Source organism: Podarcis raffonei, chromosome 2 (assembly GCF_027172205.1).
Source record: "Podarcis raffonei isolate rPodRaf1 chromosome 2, rPodRaf1.pri, whole genome shotgun sequence".
NCBI classification, from domain to species: domain Eukaryota; kingdom Metazoa; phylum Chordata; class Lepidosauria; order Squamata; family Lacertidae; genus Podarcis; species Podarcis raffonei.
In genome coordinates this window covers 74806974-74826172 of record NC_070603.1, presented here as the reverse complement: position 1 = coordinate 74826172, position 19199 = coordinate 74806974, and the positions used below count along the sequence as shown (strand labels likewise).

At 44.4% G+C, this 19199-nt stretch overlaps 1 protein-coding gene across 2 annotated transcripts in view; it reads right to left on the bottom strand.

Annotated features, from left to right (window-relative positions):
* Positions 1–19199, bottom strand: part of SEMA3G (semaphorin 3G) — an 85572-nt gene that overhangs the window by 16844 nt on the left and 49529 nt on the right. For both annotated transcript variants that reach the window (XM_053377512.1, XM_053377513.1), the window contains exons 5-13: positions 17688–17778; positions 15501–15617; positions 14971–15113; positions 6972–7086; positions 5724–5793; positions 4826–4970; positions 3323–3554; positions 1104–1195; positions 408–449 (exon numbers count right to left, since the gene is read on the bottom strand). In XM_053377512.1, the coding sequence (XP_053233487.1) occupies positions 408–449; positions 1104–1195; positions 3323–3554; positions 4826–4970; positions 5724–5793; positions 6972–7086; positions 14971–15113; positions 15501–15617; positions 17688–17778 (1047 nt within the window). The remainder of the gene's footprint in view (positions 1–407; positions 450–1103; positions 1196–3322; positions 3555–4825; positions 4971–5723; positions 5794–6971; positions 7087–14970; positions 15114–15500; positions 15618–17687; positions 17779–19199) is intronic.

Here is a 19199-nt window from a genome sequence, read left to right as displayed (position 1 = left end):
TGTAGTGAAACATGCTTATTTCTGTTCAGCCTTGTTAATAAGAACCCTATGAGCATCTCCAGAAGTGTCCCACCCACCTCACCTGCCAATACATGATGCCTCCTACACACATAATGTATGGCTGTGAATGAACCTTGCACCTAGGTGTGAACTGAGGGTCAAAACAGACATCAGATGGGGAATCTGTGATTGGATCTCCTGGGATCAAAACAAACAAACCTTTATTATAAAGCTGCTGCAGGGGTCTTTGGTCTTTAATAGAAAGGGTTTTATTTTGATAAAAGTGCTGGATTGCCACCACCAGAGCCTGCAGTAGCCAGTGGCTTGGCCAGCATTTCTAAGGCATTCTTGCACAGTGGCTTCTCCACCACCACACCTGTACTTTAAAGAAGTAATTCATTACTCACTCGCTTGACAGATATTTCCATCTCAGTAATAGGGACTGGTGCCTGAAGGGAGAAAAAGAAACGGCCTCTCAGGTAAAACATGCCGCAGAACTGATCCCTGCCCCAATACCTCACAACTGCACATTTCTGTCCTGCATTTCCTACAGACATATAGGGTCATTCAGCTCCCCGCTATTCTCACACAAAAACAAAGGCATATGGACACGCACAAACAGAGAAACAAAGAAATTGTTCAGGATTAGAGCTTTAGTAATATTGAAATGCCATGTCCTATGACATATGGCATAAGATAAAAAGGACAGTCTGTATGGAAACTGGGCTATAACAAATATACTTCTTCTGTGACATGAGCACAAAATTAGACAGGTAATATCTGCTAGTACACAAATATGCATCCATGCTGCAAGAATGCGCAAGAGAGGTATATCCAGTGCTATTTTTCTAGCAAAAGAGGTGCCAGAACTCACCATGAACACCTCCCTTGTTCTCTTAGAATGGCAATGGCGCCCACCTGAGAGGTGCTGAAACTGAGTTTCCATGAGTTCCCACTAAAAAAAAGCCCTGAATACATCAAATCTACACGTGAACAAAGAAAAATACTTAGCTAATTACATGTCTGTGTAATACAGTCATGATTGGCATATCTGTTCCGGGATCAGGTTGTACACGTTACCTTTTTTATATTTTTTATCTCACCTTAAATACTTGAAGCTCCTCCAAAATGACTTCTTCAGCTGCTGCAAAGTTGCCTCTCTGAAGGGCTATTACCTTCAGTACAGAGCCAGCATCTAGGAAGCAGCAAAAGGAGAACCGTGAAACAAAGGCAACTACCTCTGTGGCCACCAGGCATTCTGTCAGAGGCAAAAGCCTGCTCCTCTTTGACCATTGATCTCTACCATGGACAGAAACTTGCAAAGAAAGACAGCTTGTCCTTGGGGACCATGTTATTCCCACAGAAAGCACTTAGAATCATAAAGTTGGAAGAGACCACAAGGGCCATCGAGTCCAACCCCCTGCCAAGCAGGAAACACCATCAGAGCACTCCTGACATATGGTTGTCAAGCCTCTGCTTAAAGACCTCCAAAGAAGGAGACTCCACCTCACTCCTTGGCAGCAAATTCCACTGTCGAACAGCTCTTACTGTCAGGAAGTTCTTCCTAATGTTTAGGTGGAATCTTCTTTCTTGTAGTTTGGATCCATTGCTCCGTGTCCGCTTCTCTGGAGCAGCAGAAAACAACCTTTCTCCCTCCTCTATGTGACATCCTTTTATATATTTGAACATGGCTATCATATCACCCCTTAACCTCCTCTTCTCCAGGCTAAACATGCCCAGCTCCCTTAGCCGTTCCTCATAAGGCATCGTTTCCAGGCCTTTGACCATTTTGGTTGCCCTCCTCTGGACACGTTCCAGTTTGTCAGTGTCCTTCTTGAACTGTGGTGCCCAGAACTGGACACAGTACTCCAGGTGAGGTCTGACCAGAGCAGAATACAGTGGCACTATTACTTCCCTTGATCTAGATGCTATACTCCTATTGATGCAGCCCAGAATTGCATTGGCTTTTTTAGCTGCCGCGTCACACTGTTGGCTCATGTCAAGTTTGTGGTCAACCAAGACTCCTAGATCCTTTTCACATGTACTGCTCTCAAGCCAGGTGTCACCCATCTTGTATTTGTGCCTCTCATTTTTTTTGCCCAAGTGCAATACTTTACATTTCTCCCTGTTAAAATTCATCTTGTTTGTTTTGGCCCAGTTCTCTAATCTGTCAAGGTCCTTTTGAAGTGTGATCCTGTCCTCTGGGGTGTTAGCCACCCCTCCCAGTTTGGTGTCATCTGCAAATTTGATCAGGATGCCCTTGAGTCCATCATCCAAGTCGTTGATAAAGATGTTGAATAAGACCGGGCCCAAGACAGAACCCTGTGGCACCCCACTAGTCACTCTTCTCCAGGATGAAGAGGAACCATTGATGAGCACCCTTTGGGTTCGGTCAGCCAGCCAGTTACAAATCCACTGAGTGGTAGCATAGTCAAGACCGCATTTTACCAGCTTCTTTACAAGAATATCATGGGGCAGCTTGTCAAATGCCTTGCTGAAATCAAGGTAGGCTACATCCACTGCGTTCCCTTCATCTACCAGGCTTGTAATTCTGTCAAAAAATGAGAAGACACTTATAGAAGACACAAAGAAAGCTGCTATTGGAAATAGAGAGAGAGCTGGGATTTGACTCCAGTTTACACCACTGACTGCATGTGTGATCATGGATGTCTTCTTCACTTCTCCTGTCCTTGAATCCTTTTTGTTTATGAGCTATTTTGTGGGAAGCCTATGCTAGTTTAAGAGAAATTGTTTCTCAGCTGAGAGGGGGGTAGCTTCATTGGCTCACTGGGACAAGATGAAAGAGGAGAGCCCCTTCAAAAGTATTGTGCCCTCTTCTTCCCCCGCCTTGGTCTTTCAATGAACTTTTCAACTTCTTGCATCTAGTCAAGTAGGTACTTTATCTCACCTAAAAATGGAGTGTATCACAACATGGATACAGAAAGAATGCTTATTGATACAGTGGCCTAGGACAGAACAATAATGGATAAATGCTAAACACAAGTTCCAAAACAGCAATCACCTACAAAGAGTAAATGTGGGTGGGAACTGAGGAAAGTGAGAAGCTGGCAAGCTTCAAGAGTCATTCTGTAAGACAGAAGGGAAACTCTGCTGAGGCCCCCGGGGTTTCAGTTCATATACAAAAAGGTTTAATTTGATCCAGGGATCACAAATACTTAGTTGGCCCCAAACCTGGTTTTCCATACCCAAGCTCAGCCTCAGAGCATGCAAAATTCCAAGAGATTGCCTCTAATACTCATTTCCACATTGACAGATGCCCACCCCCAACATCACCAAGCCCTAACGCTCCACGCAATTGCACCTGTGCCAATGAACATGACATCATACTGCCCATCCTCAGCTTCTACACGGTCCACCACTATCTGCCGCAGGCGGTGCTGCAGGTTGGTCTTCACCAGCACAGGCCGGCGATGCAGAGGGTACACGGATCTGCTCATCAGTGGGTGGGCACGGGCAAAGTGCAGGACCTCGTCGGGGTAGTCCTTGGTGGAGGAGTACTGCCGGCTTGGCTGATTCGTGGTTTTGCTGGGGCACTGGAACGTAGGGAAAAGAACAGCATTTCAGCCAAATGGGGCTCTGTTCCTGCTGCTTCACCTCAGAGCAGGATCACAATGAAAAGTCTCCTATGATTCTTGACTTATAGGAATGATTCTGACTAGGGCAGGGGTGGGGAACCTCAGGACATACCCCTCTATCTGGCCCTTGGCCCAGGCCACACTTCCTCTTCAGCCACACATTTCACTTGCCTCAAGTGTTTTTGCATGGCTGGACTGTGTCTTTGAACTCGGAAAATGACTCTAGCTTGCCTGGATGGAAGTTGGAGTGGGGGGTTGTAGGAACTAGCTTACTGAATAAAGGTCACTCACTGCTCTGTCCACGTTTGACTCTTGTCCCACTCACCACTGGCATGTGGCCCTCAGAAGGTTGCCAAGAAGGAAACACGGCCCTCAGGCTGAGAAAGCTTCTCTACAGAGTTTTTGACTGCTTTAGTGAATACCATCCCTAAAAGTTCATTTAGTTAAGCATCGAATACCAGACAGAAGCCCCTGGGAAATTCATTTATAAATCAGCACAGGTCTCAGTTAGGAAGAGTCCACTGTTTGCTTCTGTCTTAAGTACTAGAAATATATCTAACACAAGACACAATGGTTCCGACTGGATAAAGCGGAGGAAATGCTACACTGACTGGCAGAAGATCTTCAGGGTTTCAGAGAAGGGAATTTCCCAGCACTACTGGAGATGCCAGGGATTGAACGTGGGACCTTCTGCACACAAAGCATATGCTCTAACCACTGGGATACTGGCCCTTGGCTGCTCTCGGAACTTGCTCTACCTGGACTATGTGCTTATCTTCTGTGATGTCTCTCTGTTGCAGAGGACACTTCAGTCACTTGCGACAAAGAATTTGTGCTACCCCTCAGAAATGTCTGCTTCCCAATCAGAACGTCACCCACTTGCAACTTTTCAACTTGGATTAATGCCTTAACACTGTTCCACAAAAAGAAGTTGATAGTTTTTGGGTTTTTTTTTAAAAAAAACCAACCAAATGCCATATTTCACGCATGTCAACAGGGGACTTTTCCTGAAAGGCCATTTGTTTGTTTTGCATGGAGTTGCCAGTTCACCCTAACATCTCCTGCTCCATAAAATACTGCTAGACACAAACAGCCAGGGTCTTAAAGGCACTGCCAGATAATATCCGAAATCAGCATTAATTATTAAGTAAAAAAAACTATGGTTAGGAAGTTCTTTTTCTAAACAAGTGTTTAAGATTGTTTTCATAGTTCAGGTATGAATTACTTACAACTCCTGGCCTCGGGTAAGGCACCTTGCCCTCATAAGCTGCCCACTGATGGTCTGGGCCATCTTTATGAGCAAATGGTCCATTAAAAACCTCCCAGATGTCTGCCATACGATATACGCAGATGGCAAAGCCTTGGAAGACATTGCTGCAATGAGAAAGGTTTACCCATAGTTAGAACCTATTTGGGGAAAGAACATTTTTTCCAAACACTGTCTTAATACTTAGTATTGTGTGTATTCAGTGCTTAGATATATTAGGGAGTGAGGTAAAATACAGCCTTACATTTCCAGTTGTAAATGCTTCAAAATCATCCAAGAGGATTGTATATTATCAGATATTAGGAATTCCATATCAGATAGCATGGCCTCCATTCTTCAAATTAACAGTATAAGTACTGAAAAACTGGCAAGCTATAACTAGTCCTTCACTAGAGAAACACAAGACGATTTGTGCTACTGATGATATAGGGGAAGTTATACACAATCCAGGTTTCCACACTGTGTGCACCTGCTTCATTTCTGATCAGTGCATGTCCCGTAAATTCCTGGTAAAATCCTGTAACTTTTCTTACCACAAAAGTTCTGGCATTTTCTTTTTTTGTCCCCCAAGAGTGCCCCTCCAGATGGCAATAATGCAAAGAACACTGGCAAAGCATCAGAGAACAACTAACAAAGAGGAATGATATGTACACAGTCTGTCATAAATCCACTACTAATGCACTATTATTGCATCAACGACATGTTGGAGAAAAGGCTCACAGAAATAACACCAATCTGGAGAGGCCCTCAGAGAAGATTTGTATGGATGAGAGTTGTTCGGTCAAGGTATATAGTGCTAGACATCTCAAGGTTCCCCTCAGAAGCAAAACAAACAAACAATGAAAGCAAAATAATCTCACCTGATGGTGCTAAAGAGTGCATAGATCTCAGGGCTCTTCCCATCTTTGGTCCTCAGGAGAAAGACATCCTCTGTTTAAGAGATGTTTGATTCACAGCGTTTAAAGGGCTCTCCCATGCAACTAACTTTGATCACTGGCCTACCAACATACACATTCCAAGAAACTAAAGTCCTGTTTTAGTCAATTGGATTGCTTAGGGTCAGTGGCGGAGCTTCATGCTCTGGCACCAGGGGGCGGAGAGCAGGTGGGGGTGGGGCTGGTGTGTGTCCTGGGGGCCCGGCGCACCGCCCACAGGGGCAGGGCACCCAGCGTGGGGGGGTAGGGGGGCAGCTGTGATGGCACCGCGCTGGGATTGCGCTGCCAGGGGCAGTGCGCTTTCCCCGCACTCCTTTTCCTCCACCAGTGCTTAGGGTATGCAAGTAGCTGGGGGCTGATGGATGCTGGTACCAAAGAGACAGCTGAAAAGATTGGTGTGTGTATGTGTGATTTGGCACTACCACTGTGATGGTGAACTGTGTGACCTTGACATCCACTTCATCACACACTGCTTTCAACACTCAACTCCTGTAATCTGGTGGCCCATCCAGAAGGCACTCACAGGCTGTAACACACTTGTAGTCCCCAACATACAATTGATAGGGCCGGCCCTACCACTAGGCAAAATGAGGCAGGCAGCTCGGGCAGCAGATTTGGGGCATTACAAAAAGGCAGCAAAGCGTTTACTGTTCATTTTGTTGTTATATTGTTAGTGCTGGGGTGAAGGAAAAGTGCTTGTGGAATATTTTGGCAAGCCTGGCAAGCTTTAGGTACTTTCCACCTTGACGGGGTTGGGGAGGGTGCCAGTTGCTGCCCTGCCTCAGGCAACAAAACGTCTTGAGCCAGTCCTGATCTTAGTAATTTCCTAACGCAAAAGTATGTTACCTTCATCGCCTATTCAAAGGGTGGGAAACCTGTGGCTCTCCAGACGTTGTTAGACTCCAACTCTCATTAGCTCCAGACAACGTGGCCCATGTCTTGGGAGATTGGGCTTCTGGTGGTCTCCCATCCAAAGCATTGCTCACTTTCATATTTCCTTAGCTTGAGCACTGCTGTAGCCATGAGGTGCCCTCTGACTGTTCACTGAGATGGACCCCCCCATTCTCCTCATATTGCCAAATTAAACCCCACTTTTCAAGGCATGGCTTCAAGCTGACAAACTGAGGAGCTAATCCTATGAAAGGCAACCAATCCTGAGCTCGTTTCTCTTACCCAGTTCATCAAAGTATGTATCAATGCCATCTGGTCCTGGGACAGAGCACACCAGTCGGGCCTTGTTGAAGGTGCTCCACTTATGGACTAGCACTCGCTGTCCTCCAGCATCATTCTGAAAGGAGAAGTAAACAAGAATCCTCAGAAGTGGAGGCTGCTGATGCTTCTGATATGAGGTCTCTTTACAAATAAACAAACAAGACATGCTTAAGCTGTGCTTTAGGAATCCTTCCAGAGGCATCAAAAGCAAAACTAAAAACTCAGAACCATGAGAAGGACAGATATTGGCTTCTATTCAGATTGCTCTCATTTCTGCTCCGTAGATCTGTCATTTTCAAGCATTCTAACACAAGGGAAACCATTTTTTCATACAGACCTGGCCTGGGCCCACACATACATTAGCTCAAAATACAGCTGGCCATTCTTTCTCTCAATTCAGATCAAAGGTGGTTTGGGCAAAAACACATCAAAATATAGTATTCCATAAGAAATGGCAGGACAGATACAGAACGGATATGGATCATGGCTAACGTTGTGTGTAAACCGCTTCCCAAACCAGCAGTGAGAGCACACTGAACACAGAGTAAACAGGTACACAGCCTTGGCTTCCAAGAGACAGGACTGGTCCAAGACATTTTGCTCCCTGAAGCAAAGAACCAGATTCTGCCCCTACTTTCCACAAACAGAAACAAACTGGACTTCAACATGGGTGATGGGGAAACAGGCAGGCTAGCTTAGAGGACACAGAGCAGACTACATGGGACACCCAGCTCTGTCCTACAGCACCTCATCACTCAGCATTGACTTCCCTGCAGCAGCTACTGCCTGCGGAGGCCATGCAGACCATGAAATTGTGCACTGCAGAGAATTCTGGTGCATATTTTAGGATGTGCTAAGAAACCTCTCTTGCATGGGTAAGAGGACTAGGACTAGCAAACAAAAATACTGCTTCTAAGCCAGGGAAAGTCAAACCTACACTTCAGTTCCCTTATTGCAAAACATACAGTGATCAGCAGTTATTTTTTTATTCAATATTGTAGCTTTTTGCGTGCACTAAGTTTGGGAGAAGCCCTGTTTCATATAGCATGAGCCTGCTGAGATGGGCTCTGCAAGTACACAGCAGAAAGGAGGACTGTTTCAGTAGTAAATCCCCAGTTGTGAAATTCCATCTTTAAAGATACACACAGGCAGTCCTGTGTTATTAGCTTTTTGAACGAAATCTGAACTTTTATTCTAGCACACATTTCTAATATTCAGTCACATGGTTCATCAGCCATGTTTTCTTTTCTTTCTTTTTTAAAGTGCATGAGGCCTTTTTGCATTTTAATTTTCAGCTTTTGTTTCTGAAACATTTATGTCTGGAAGCTGAACAGTTTTTTGTTCATTATCCCAAGACATATGTTTTATATCTTTCCCTGCACCCCAAGAATGTGGGTACCACACAAGCAGAGAATTGAATGGAAAATTCCTCTCTCTCTTTTCTTTCTGAAGGGGACTGCTAGGATTTGCATTGCACTTGTTGATGAGGCTGATTTTAGGAACTGCACCTCAGGTTGCATTCTAAGACGCCTGGAATAAATTCTGTGACTGCAGCTTCACATCATCAGCTTTTGGTAGCAGCGCTTTAACCATGTTGCAGAAATGTCCAGTTCAGTCCATGTAACCATCAATAAACATTTCTGTAGCCCTACCTCCTGCAACTACAATTTCAGACACATACCAAAAGAAGCTTTTTTTGGCTTTTACACTCTTGACTCTCATGCTGAAGGATACTGCGTTCCCATCTATTTTTGGTGCTCCTTTATTTCACAGTTATCTGCTGCCATTCCAACTCCTATACTTTTCACACAGAAGAACTATTTTAGTATGCAGTGTCTTATTGCATTCCCTTCAATATGCCCTGCTGCTTGAGCAATCTTTTTATCTCCACTTGCAATCCTTTCTTTGCAGTCTTGGAAAGAGCACCAAAATTGCAATTCAACTTCGCCTCTCCCCCTCCCCCAGTTCTGGGGGTTCTCCCAAGCCAATTCTGGGGGTGCAAGGGGCACAGAAGGGGAGAAAGCCCCATTTCACGTAGAACACCTTACATAGGGCGGCTGCTGCTGGGACTCATTCTGGGAACCCCACTGTAATGGTTATATGGGGTTGCTCGTGCATAAGTTGCTGCCACTCCTGGCTAGGTTGCCTGGTTAAACCTTTTTCTGGCTGGACAGCCCTTCACTTCGTGGCTGTTTCAGTCGCTAGCAGAATCCGTCAGTGGGCGTTTCTTGAACTTCTTCCAGCAAAGAAGTTCTTTGACGCCAAGTCTACGCCTACTTTCCCTGTGCGGAAGTCTTCTGCGCAGGGTGGGTGTGAGTAGCGGAGGACCCGTGCTCTCCTCGCTGGTCTCCGGCGAGAAGTCCTGGAGCCCCCTCACCGATTCCCCCATCTGTCCCCCTTTATCCCTGGTGTTACGCTGATTTCCTTCCCCAGCCGATGAGCTCCCTCTCTCCCTGCTGGGCCCTTCTCCAGCATCGCTTGGGAGCCTTGCCTCCACCTCTGGCTCCGATGTCAGTCCCCTGACACCCACCAATGCAAACATATTAAAAACAATGCACAATGCAACAATTGTAAAAACGCACACACTAAAGCTTGATTCAATAACTGTAAGAATCATATTATTAAAGCTGCCCACATGCCCAAGAGAATGAAAACTTTTTAATCTGGTGCTGAAATGATAGCAAAGTCAGAGCCAGGTGTGCCTCCTGGGGGGGGGGGTGTTCCAAATGACAGGAAAGGCCCATTCTCGGATCACTACCTACCCTCCCCACTGATTTTGGAATTGTGGTCTCCAGGCAGGTACATATGGGAAGAGGCAGTCCTTTAGGGACTGGGGTTCTGAGCCGTATAGAGCTTAAAAGGTTGAGCCTGGAAACTAAGCAGCGGTTAGTGCAGTTGGGCCAGAACTCGCTAATCTTAGGATTATAAGAAAAATTTCTCAGAAAGACATTCATTTTCCTTACCCAAAGCCCTGCAAGCTAAACACAGCTGCTAATTGAGCCCTGAATCCCATGGGCACAAAGTGTTAATGCTCTTGAGAGATCCAACCGGTGGTGCAGCTTAAGTAGTTTTCATTGTGCGTATTTTGTGACTGCAACAGACACCAAAGAAGATAAGACAACAAAGTAGTGCATCTCCTTTGACTCATATGGCAATCCGCCAGCTCTGGAAGTCAGACTATATCCACGTTTCTGCGTCTCAAACAAACAAAGAATCCCTCTCTGTGTAGGGATTGATTAATCCAATAAATAACTGCTTCATCGCTGTGTCTTAAATGTTTATTTCTAGGATTAGGAGGAGAGCAAGGAATTCACAGCCAACAGAACTTTTCTGTTTGGGTGGAAAGCTGCCAGCTCCCCTCTCTATCCTCAGCGTACTGTTCCGTACTAGTTCCAAAGAATTTGAGTTATTACAGGCTGGTGCCTCCACGATAATTTCCAGCTGATTATTTTTTTCTCCCCTATGTCTTTGCAGCAGAAGAGAGTTTACTTTTCAGTGGCAGAAGCAGGAACTGAATCCAGCTCTTAGGCCCTTCATTCCATTAGGGTGTGTCAGGAGTGAGCCGGCAGTAAATCACACCATTCAAGTTGGAGTTAACTCTTTAGTAGGAAGAACACAATCTGCACAGACTTGGCAGAGTGTCCGGCCTAATGAGCACAGCAATTCATCCCTAGTAGATATTCCTCATGGATCAGTTGCCAAGACTGAAAGACCCCAACTGGTCCCTCCCACCATTCCTCCGCATCCAACCAGTCCCTGACAGGATAACTCTAAGGCTCCCCAGAAGCCAAAGGTTCAAGGTTGAAATAACTGCAATTGAAATAATTGTAACCTTTTGGAATGTGACATCTGGCTAACATATCCATGCGGAGGTCAGGTCTAGGTGGCTAACAATAATGTTTTTACCCATCAGTATTGCAATGGAGAATCAATAGCCATGAGGCCTGATGATGTGGCACAGTGCAGTCGATTCATCTAGATGTTAATCTGGCAGTGTCCTCCCAACAGTGAATGCAGCAGCTGTGGAATCCCACAAGACAAAAGGAGGGGTAAGAGCAAATGAGCACATTGATGGAGTCCTCATCCAAAAGTACTGGAGCAATCCCAACCAAATGGCACTCTGAGAGAAGGCAAGCAAAGCAGGGGGTAGATCTTCTCTGTTCCATATGGTGTAGTTCTCATCAACATTCCTAGGGTATGATGCTGTTATGATGCATATCCAATGCACGATCAGGGACAGGGGGCCTCTCTCAACAAGCAAGATGCATCCATAACATCCCCACTTCCTATGGATTTCCCCCTCCGTGATTACCTGTTTATTCCCCAGTTCTTTCCTGCAAACCAGCTTTCCCCTCTTTTATCTCCACCCCCACTGCCAAAATAGATCCAATTAAGAACAGTTCTCCGTAACACAAATGAAATTGGAAAGTCTATCTTTCACTTTATATTTTCCCTCAGATTTAAAAAAGAAAACATTTTCAAGTTGTTCACATTCAGTATAGCAGAATGTGAAACAGCCTTGAGTAAACAGCCTGGGTCAATGGTCAATTACCAATTATCTGGGTCGTGGAGAATAAGGATAAAATAGGCTACTTGTCATGTTGGCTATTCTGCCTCTAAATAGGAGTTGCTGGGGATAACGAGTGGGAAAAGGCTACTGCGCTCATCTCCTGCCTGTGGCTTCCCGTAAGTCTTTGGTCTGGTGCAACAGGGTTCTTTTTCTCATCTTATCTCATAAAACAACTTTCCCCCTTTCTGCCATGACTCAGAGAGACACATTCTGCTCCTAATTCTACTGCCATGGGAGGTTCACTCTGGTTTTGGCACCTGCTAAAAACATTCCTGTTTAGACAAGCCTACGCGGAATGAAGCAGGGCCTTCTTGGTTGCAGCATCATGCCTCTGGAGCTAGCTTCTCTAGCGATATCTGATAAATGTGCATCTCATTATTTCATCAGGGGTTTGGGGAGCAATGCAAGGCATCAGAATTCTTTAATTTCCCCCTGCCTCTATTTGGTGGATCTCAAGGGTTCTAGTAAAAGACAAAGACGAGGCATGGAGGCAGTAGTGCTCTTGAATACCAGTTGATCGAAGCCATAGGAGGACAGAGTGCTCTTGTGCCCAGGTCCTGCTTGTGGTTTTCCCACAGGCATCTGGTTGGCCACTGGATGCTGGACTAATGGGCCATTGGCCTGACTCAGCAGGGCTCTTCTTATGTTTTCACCCTGCAAGCCTAAAGTCTTCCCATCCCTGCTGTGAACTTGGAAGTCCACACAATAAAAAGGCCAAAAACAACCTCAGGAGGACCAAAACAAACAAACAAACAAAGAACAGCCCCTTAAGTGAGCTGCAAGAGAAACAGTCCCAAGCAGGGTTTTTTCCCCAGAAAGGGTGTGTGTGTGTGTGTGTGTGTGTGTGTGTGTGTGTGTAAATCCCTTTGCAAATAGATTATCTCCAAACACACTGGGAACCAGTTCACCTCTGCATGGGTTCTGCTTATATTCTGAACTGGGAAATTTCCAGTACAACTCTCCCTCCAGGCATGATCTCAATAGGTGTCCTTGAGTCTTTTTCTTTTTCAGTCTTTCTGTTTCTTCTGCCCCACCCTCAATTTTCATTACTGGGATAACAACACCGGCCTTAAAATGTGGTACATAATAAAGACCTCATGAAAAGCCCTAAGCAATACTAACAGGAGCCTAATGTTATTTGCAAGGTTGTTGCTTGACAACAAAATGAAACAAAACATGCTATTAAACCACATCTTTAACATCTTGCGTAGTTCAGCCCTGGAAAGAAATCTGCTGCTGATTCTAGTTTAGCACCTTAAAAACCAAGGCTGCTTTAGCAAGGAGCTACTACAGAACTTAAGTCAATTTTACAGGTTGAAATGTTAAGACAAAATGAAATGAAATAAAGAGCTCCTTCAAGCCTCTGTCCTTTCTGAAAACATTAAGTTAAATAAAGTTAGCATAATTCAAAAGGATACTTAGTGTTAAGCACTCCAGTTTCAGCCCAACCAACAAAAATGTCTCTATACCCATTTGGGCAGGATATGACAATTAAAACAGTTTCAAAGCGATTATTTATTTCCTATTAATGACATTTATACGCCGCTCCATAGCCAGAGTTCTCTGGGCAGCTTTACAATAGAAGAACTAAAATACAATCCCTCCAAACCATAATAATATATAAACACAGCACAAAATTAAGCAGCAGGGATAAATAAATACAAATCAGCTGAAGATTTTCAAAGCAGCATAACTCAGTCTTTAAGACCTCAGCTCCATAATGGCTCTCAAGTATAAATTATTTAACTTCAAGCCTTTAAAAATGAGGGCAGAGAGAGAAAGATACCTTCAGGAAAGTGCACAGGCTCTCTGTTCTGACACATGCTCAGCAGAAATCTCTGCTTTACCCTACGAGAAAGTGCCTTTATGGAAATCTCCAAGAAATGAATGAAACAACTCTTCTCTAAAACAGATGGCAATGGGCACAGAGAAATTATTTCTGCTCTTAGTCCATTTCCTTGCAGTGCAAGTCTTCAGCTAAATTAAGATACACACAGGATGGTCCATCAGACCCTTTGATGGAATCCTTTGGAAGAAAAGCAAGTGAGCACAAAGCAGCTGTGGTGCAAAAGATCTAGGAAAAAAGGAAGGTTGGAATTGGAAGTGACATGTACAGAAAATGGGGGAGTTTCCATGTGGATGAAAGGCTGAAGAATTCAAAGGCTTTGAAGGAATCCCCCCACCATGCTTCCATCCCCCCCCCCACATTATACAGAATTGCCAAAAAGAAAAAATTCCATGTTCCTAACCTTGGCTTCAAAAGAAACATTTGCAGTCACAAGAGATTTATGCAGCCCTCTCAAGCCAGGCACTGTCTTGACTGAAGTGCTTAAAAATGCTGTGCGTGCCAAACAGACTTCCTATACCGTAGCTGTTGATCAGGAGCCAAAGGCAGTACGGAAGCAGATCTGATTCCGGGGCTCAGCCCAAATGGGCTCAGCCCTGGTTAGTAGATTTGCAAACTTGTAATATTTGAGCCCAGAGCTTTGCAGGCAGGGGGCTATTATTATTATTTTTACTGCAGGGAGATTCTGCACATAGAAGGCAGTGGGCTCCAATCCATTATGAGCACCTTGCCGCCCCAAATGGCTGCACTTCAGTGTCCTTCTTAGTTCAGAGTGGCCCTTCTAGTACTAGGGACATTGTCATGTCACCAAATCTGACTAGTTGATCTGACATCATGATTATCATACAAAAAATGGTGATGAACCTACAGTCAGCTGAAGCTGAAAGAATAAATAATATTGCCGAGGTGTGCATGAATCAGGGAAGGTGTTGGGTCCCCTGAAAGCCCTCATTTTAGGTACCAAAATTTGTCCAAGAAGATCTGTCTCTCTCTCTCTTTGTATTTAAGCCCATCCAAGGCTTATGCAACCCCTTCCGCTGGCTTTGCATTAGCAGCCTATGGCTAGTACAGTAATAGGCTGTTATTTCCAGGGAGTGTGCTGGTTCTGAAATCGAAGGGCCACAAGGGATGGGTAACGGAATTTAGCCACAATCAAGCCACTGGGACATAGAAAAACCTGAGATTCTGAACCAGAGAGTTGAGCCAAAGTCAAATGCAGCCTTATGTTGTTGCAAAAGAATCAGGGAGCTTCTCTGGTGTTACCAGTGTATGGTCACCCTTTATTTTGATTGTACACTATGAGGGCTGCTCCAGGCTAGTCCACCTAGGATGCACAGTAGACTAGCCTTGTCCTGTGACATGCAGTACATTTCAAGTGACAATGGTGGGAGGAACTCACATGCAGGCACACACATATGTAAGCACATATGTCCAATAATATAGCTTTGGAGTCAGTAATGCACCAAGCTGTTGGTCTCCATACATTCAGTTCCTCGTGCAATGTTCCTCACACTCTACAGACAAAATAGACCCCAGGAACTCACCACACACACCCTCCCCACACGGCTGAAGATGGCCCGGCCTTTGCTGTCCGACTCTGCTGCTTTCTCAGTGAAGAAAAAGTAGACTTTGTCATTTTCTCGGTCATCATTGTCTGGGATCAGATAAGCAGCAACAAACTTGGGGGCTGTAAGAAAAATATTGTACGGGCACGTTAGAAAGAAATCGCCAGAAACCGCTTGAAGCATATTTTTAAACCTTTTCAGGCTTCCTCTTGGCATAGTTTGTTTAGTTGTACTTAACGAGATTTATACTGTGTACAACTCAATAGGAAAAACCTGTGAGCAGTTTACATTTTACATAAAACCATATAAAACATTCCTAATTAAATACTAATAAGTTCACTTTATTAACAAGTAGTTACCAAAAGAAGCAACACACAAGGTGTTCTCTTATTAATGGGCATATATTCCAAAGAGGCTTAGTTATACAGGCAACTCCCCGTCCTTATTTTCTAAGTACAAATTTATTGTAGCCTTTGGCCTCCACTCCACCTCTCATCCTGTTCTCCTACCATTAAGCAGCCGCTGGTCCATCTCAGTGCGCAGAGGGGAGCGGTGTCCCATAGTTCGGAAGATCACAGAGTCCCTGCCCAAGAAATCTGCTGTTAGTCCTGTATACAAGTCTCCACCTGGGAAAGAAGCCCCACAGAAACAATCAATCCTTGCATAACAGTTATGCACTAACAAGAAAAACAATACGTAGCATTATAAAGCACACTAGAATATTCAAAAAGCTTCCCAATACATGATGGTTATTATCATCCTATATTATAACCATCATATAAAGTACATCAGTATTTGTAGATGGGAGGCAGAGAGAGGCTAGCCTTGCCTAAAATCTCCTAATGAATTAATGGTGAGTGTTGATTTGGGCACTGGTTCTTTCAAAAGTCATAATCTTGGCCAGTCCCTTATACCAATCTTCACAGCACAGGAATTGCTTGGCTGAAAAGTCACACAAACCTGTTTTATACAACTACACCAAAAAGAGGAGATTTTGGCCTGATTCACACATTATAACACTAAGCCATGGTTGAAAAAGTCATGAGTTAACCACGAGCTGTTCCCCAGACAGACAAAAGAACCATGGCTTGTTTATTCAAAATTTGGTCAGTTTTCCAGCTACTTGTGCCTTGTGTCCTTTTTCTCGGTGAGCATCTGAGGTGTCCAAACAAACTATGGTATGGTATGGAAGGATGCTGAGTTCACACATAACGCCAAGCCATAGTTAAACAACAGACTTCAGATCATTGTTCGCTGGCAATAAACAAACAATAGTGAAGCCATTAGTGAAAGTACAAACATAACACCAAACTATGGTTTAATAAACCATAATTTAATAGACCACAGCTTTGAGTTATATACACATCAGCACAGAGATCTTGAAAGAGTTCAGAAAATGCCTTACACAAGCATGCAAGTACAGTGGTGCTCCGCAAGACGAATGCCTCGCAAGACGGAAAACCTGCTAGACGAAAGGGTTTTCCGTTTCTGAGTTGCTTTGCAAGACGATTTTCCCTATGGGCTTGCTTCGCAAGACGAAACGTCTTGCTAGTCTTGCGATTTTTTTCCCGCTCCCCCCCCTTTTTCTAAGCCGCTAATAGCCTTTCAGCAGCTTAGCCGCTAATCCTTTAATAGCCGCTAAGCCGCTAAACCGCTAATAGCGCTAATCCGCTTAGCCGCTAATAGGGTTGCTTCGCAAGACGAAAAAACCGCTAGACGAAGAGAATCGCGGAACGGATTCTTTTCGTCTTGCGAGGCACCACTGTACGGTCACTGACAGATTACCCTCCTTTCACATGCTAAGTTTCCTAGTTGAAATGTTAGTATGTAACACACATGATTGGGGTATACTGCAAGTTCATCACATGAAATATAGTTGAGAAGCAGGCACACTTTTTATGGGGCGGGGGGGGGGCATAGTCTCACCTATGAAAGGGACCACATATCAGCTGCTGTACCCCACCCTGGCACTTTATGGTGAAAGCAGGTAAGAGACTGAAATAATAATAATTTACAAACCATACACTGAACTGAGGAGAAGTATGGATGCCTCCAATGAACATTCAACCCCCCAAACCTATCTTTGGGGAGGGGGTCCTATAAAGGCTTTCCTATAAAGAATTCACTACTGAATTTCATATTAACTTTAGGTTGTAGGTGCAATTTATTGGCCACTTTTAAAACTGGTTTGGACAACCTGAGCTACCTCCAGTTTTCACTTCAGAGAGCAGCTGGCTGCAGTGTGGGTTTATGAAGGTACAGTAGCTTGCTTGTAGCCTTTTTTTTCTGTCAGAAGCTGACAAGCAGTAAAATCACATGATCAAAGAGGCTTCCCCATCCCAAAATAGTGGTTAAAGACCATGTCCTCAGCTCTTGAGGTGGCCACAAAAGAGCCTGAGAGAATGGTTGGGCCACCCCTCCACCAACTTCCCTGGGCCGACTTAGACCCATGTTCTCTGAGGGAAAGAACAGAAGAGGCAAAGACCAGGCAAGGAGCTCGCACTACTAGCTTCCGGGGAAAGCACCAAACGCTGAAGGCAAATCTGCTTTTTAATATTTTGTAACTTTGTTTAGTGTTTTAAACTGTAAACTGCCTTGAATGCCTTGGCAGAAAGGCAATATATAAACATAAAAATAAGGACATTCAACCCTGCTGCTAGGGTACAAAACTCACACTGATCTAGTTTCGCACCTACCAATGAAAGCACTTGCAAATGCCCTGTTGGGCTCATGAGGACATCTGCCACGGCCACTTTCTACACTGGAAGGATCCAAGCTGAACACATGCTGGGGAGAGAAGAGCACAAATGACAAATAAGGCATCAAGAAAGCTTAAAAGAACCACAGCTCTCTGAGTGGGTAGTCTGAAATTCAGAGGTGATGAGGGAGTGCTCATGTGGAAGGAATGAAGAGAGCCTGGACAGATGCATCAGAAAACATCTTAGGACGAGCATGGGATGCTAGCATAGAGTGACCAGGATGATGTTTTCTATCTAACCATAAGAAAAATGGATGCTGACATTATTCAGCGAAAATTAGGGCCTTAACTTCACATGACTCCAGCTGGTCACTTGCAATTACATTGACCCTGCTTTGTTTTTTTAAAATTAGAGTCCCCATGTTCAGAAAGGAGAAGTTTAATTCTTCCCTCCCCACTGCAATCTCAACAGCAGTAGCAGCAACAACACACACACTGGCCAAAAGCCCCCATTGGGCCATTTTCTTTGACATTGAAGGGCGAAGCGATTATTTTTTCCTTTCCCATACACCCCAGGTTCAATTAATAAACCAGGAGTGCACCTCTAAGTAAATAATTAGATCATGGCAGCATGACTGCAAGCAAGACAATCAACACCACATGTAGTTATGCTCTCAGTGTGAACATGTTAAATCTGTATATTTCTCAATACTGATAGCCCTTTAATTTGTTTATTATTGAAATCATTTTGGCTCTGGTGTGTTTTTACAATAAGGAATTGTACTTATTTCAGATTTGGTTACTCAGACAATTATTAACAGAGGCCTGAGCACTATTCATCTTTCCTGTCTTCTTCTGATAAGTTTAATCAGTCATAGTTTCAGGAAACTGAGAGGCAAGCCCATGATGTTAACAGCTGGGACTTGGAGAGACAGCAACAGAGAAAACTGCCAGAACAAGAGGAACCTTTTGAGTCAGTAAGACTTTCAGAAGAGCTCAGAAGACCATCTCCTCATTTCTCCAGTATGCCAGGAAATGATTTTACAATCTAGACTACAGTTATGTAACCCCTGATGGGAGCAGAAGGGTAGGAAGAGAGTAAAGGCTCTAGTCTAGAACATTCTTACCCCGGATCCCAGATGAACAAAAAGTTCCTTCCTTCCCAAACCAACCTGCTGGGTTGTCTACAAGTTTTTGGTGAAAGGCTTTTGCTCTGTATCGACTTTCAGATGGTAAGCAGTTATGACACTTTTGATCCAGCACCACAGACCATCATAAGAATAAAAAAATTAAAAAGTGGCTTATATGAGACAGTGGGCCTAAGGATGCTGGGAATCTGTATTATTCACCCTCCTGCTTTGCAATGCCTGGAACAGCTTGTGCTTTCCTGCCTTCCTGCCAGTTATCCACTTGGCCAGACAAAGCAGCCTCTTCAAGCTGCCTAATTAAATGTCTTCATCATGCAACTGTCCACCCACACCCAAGCACAGGGTTGTTCCCCAGTGCAGTT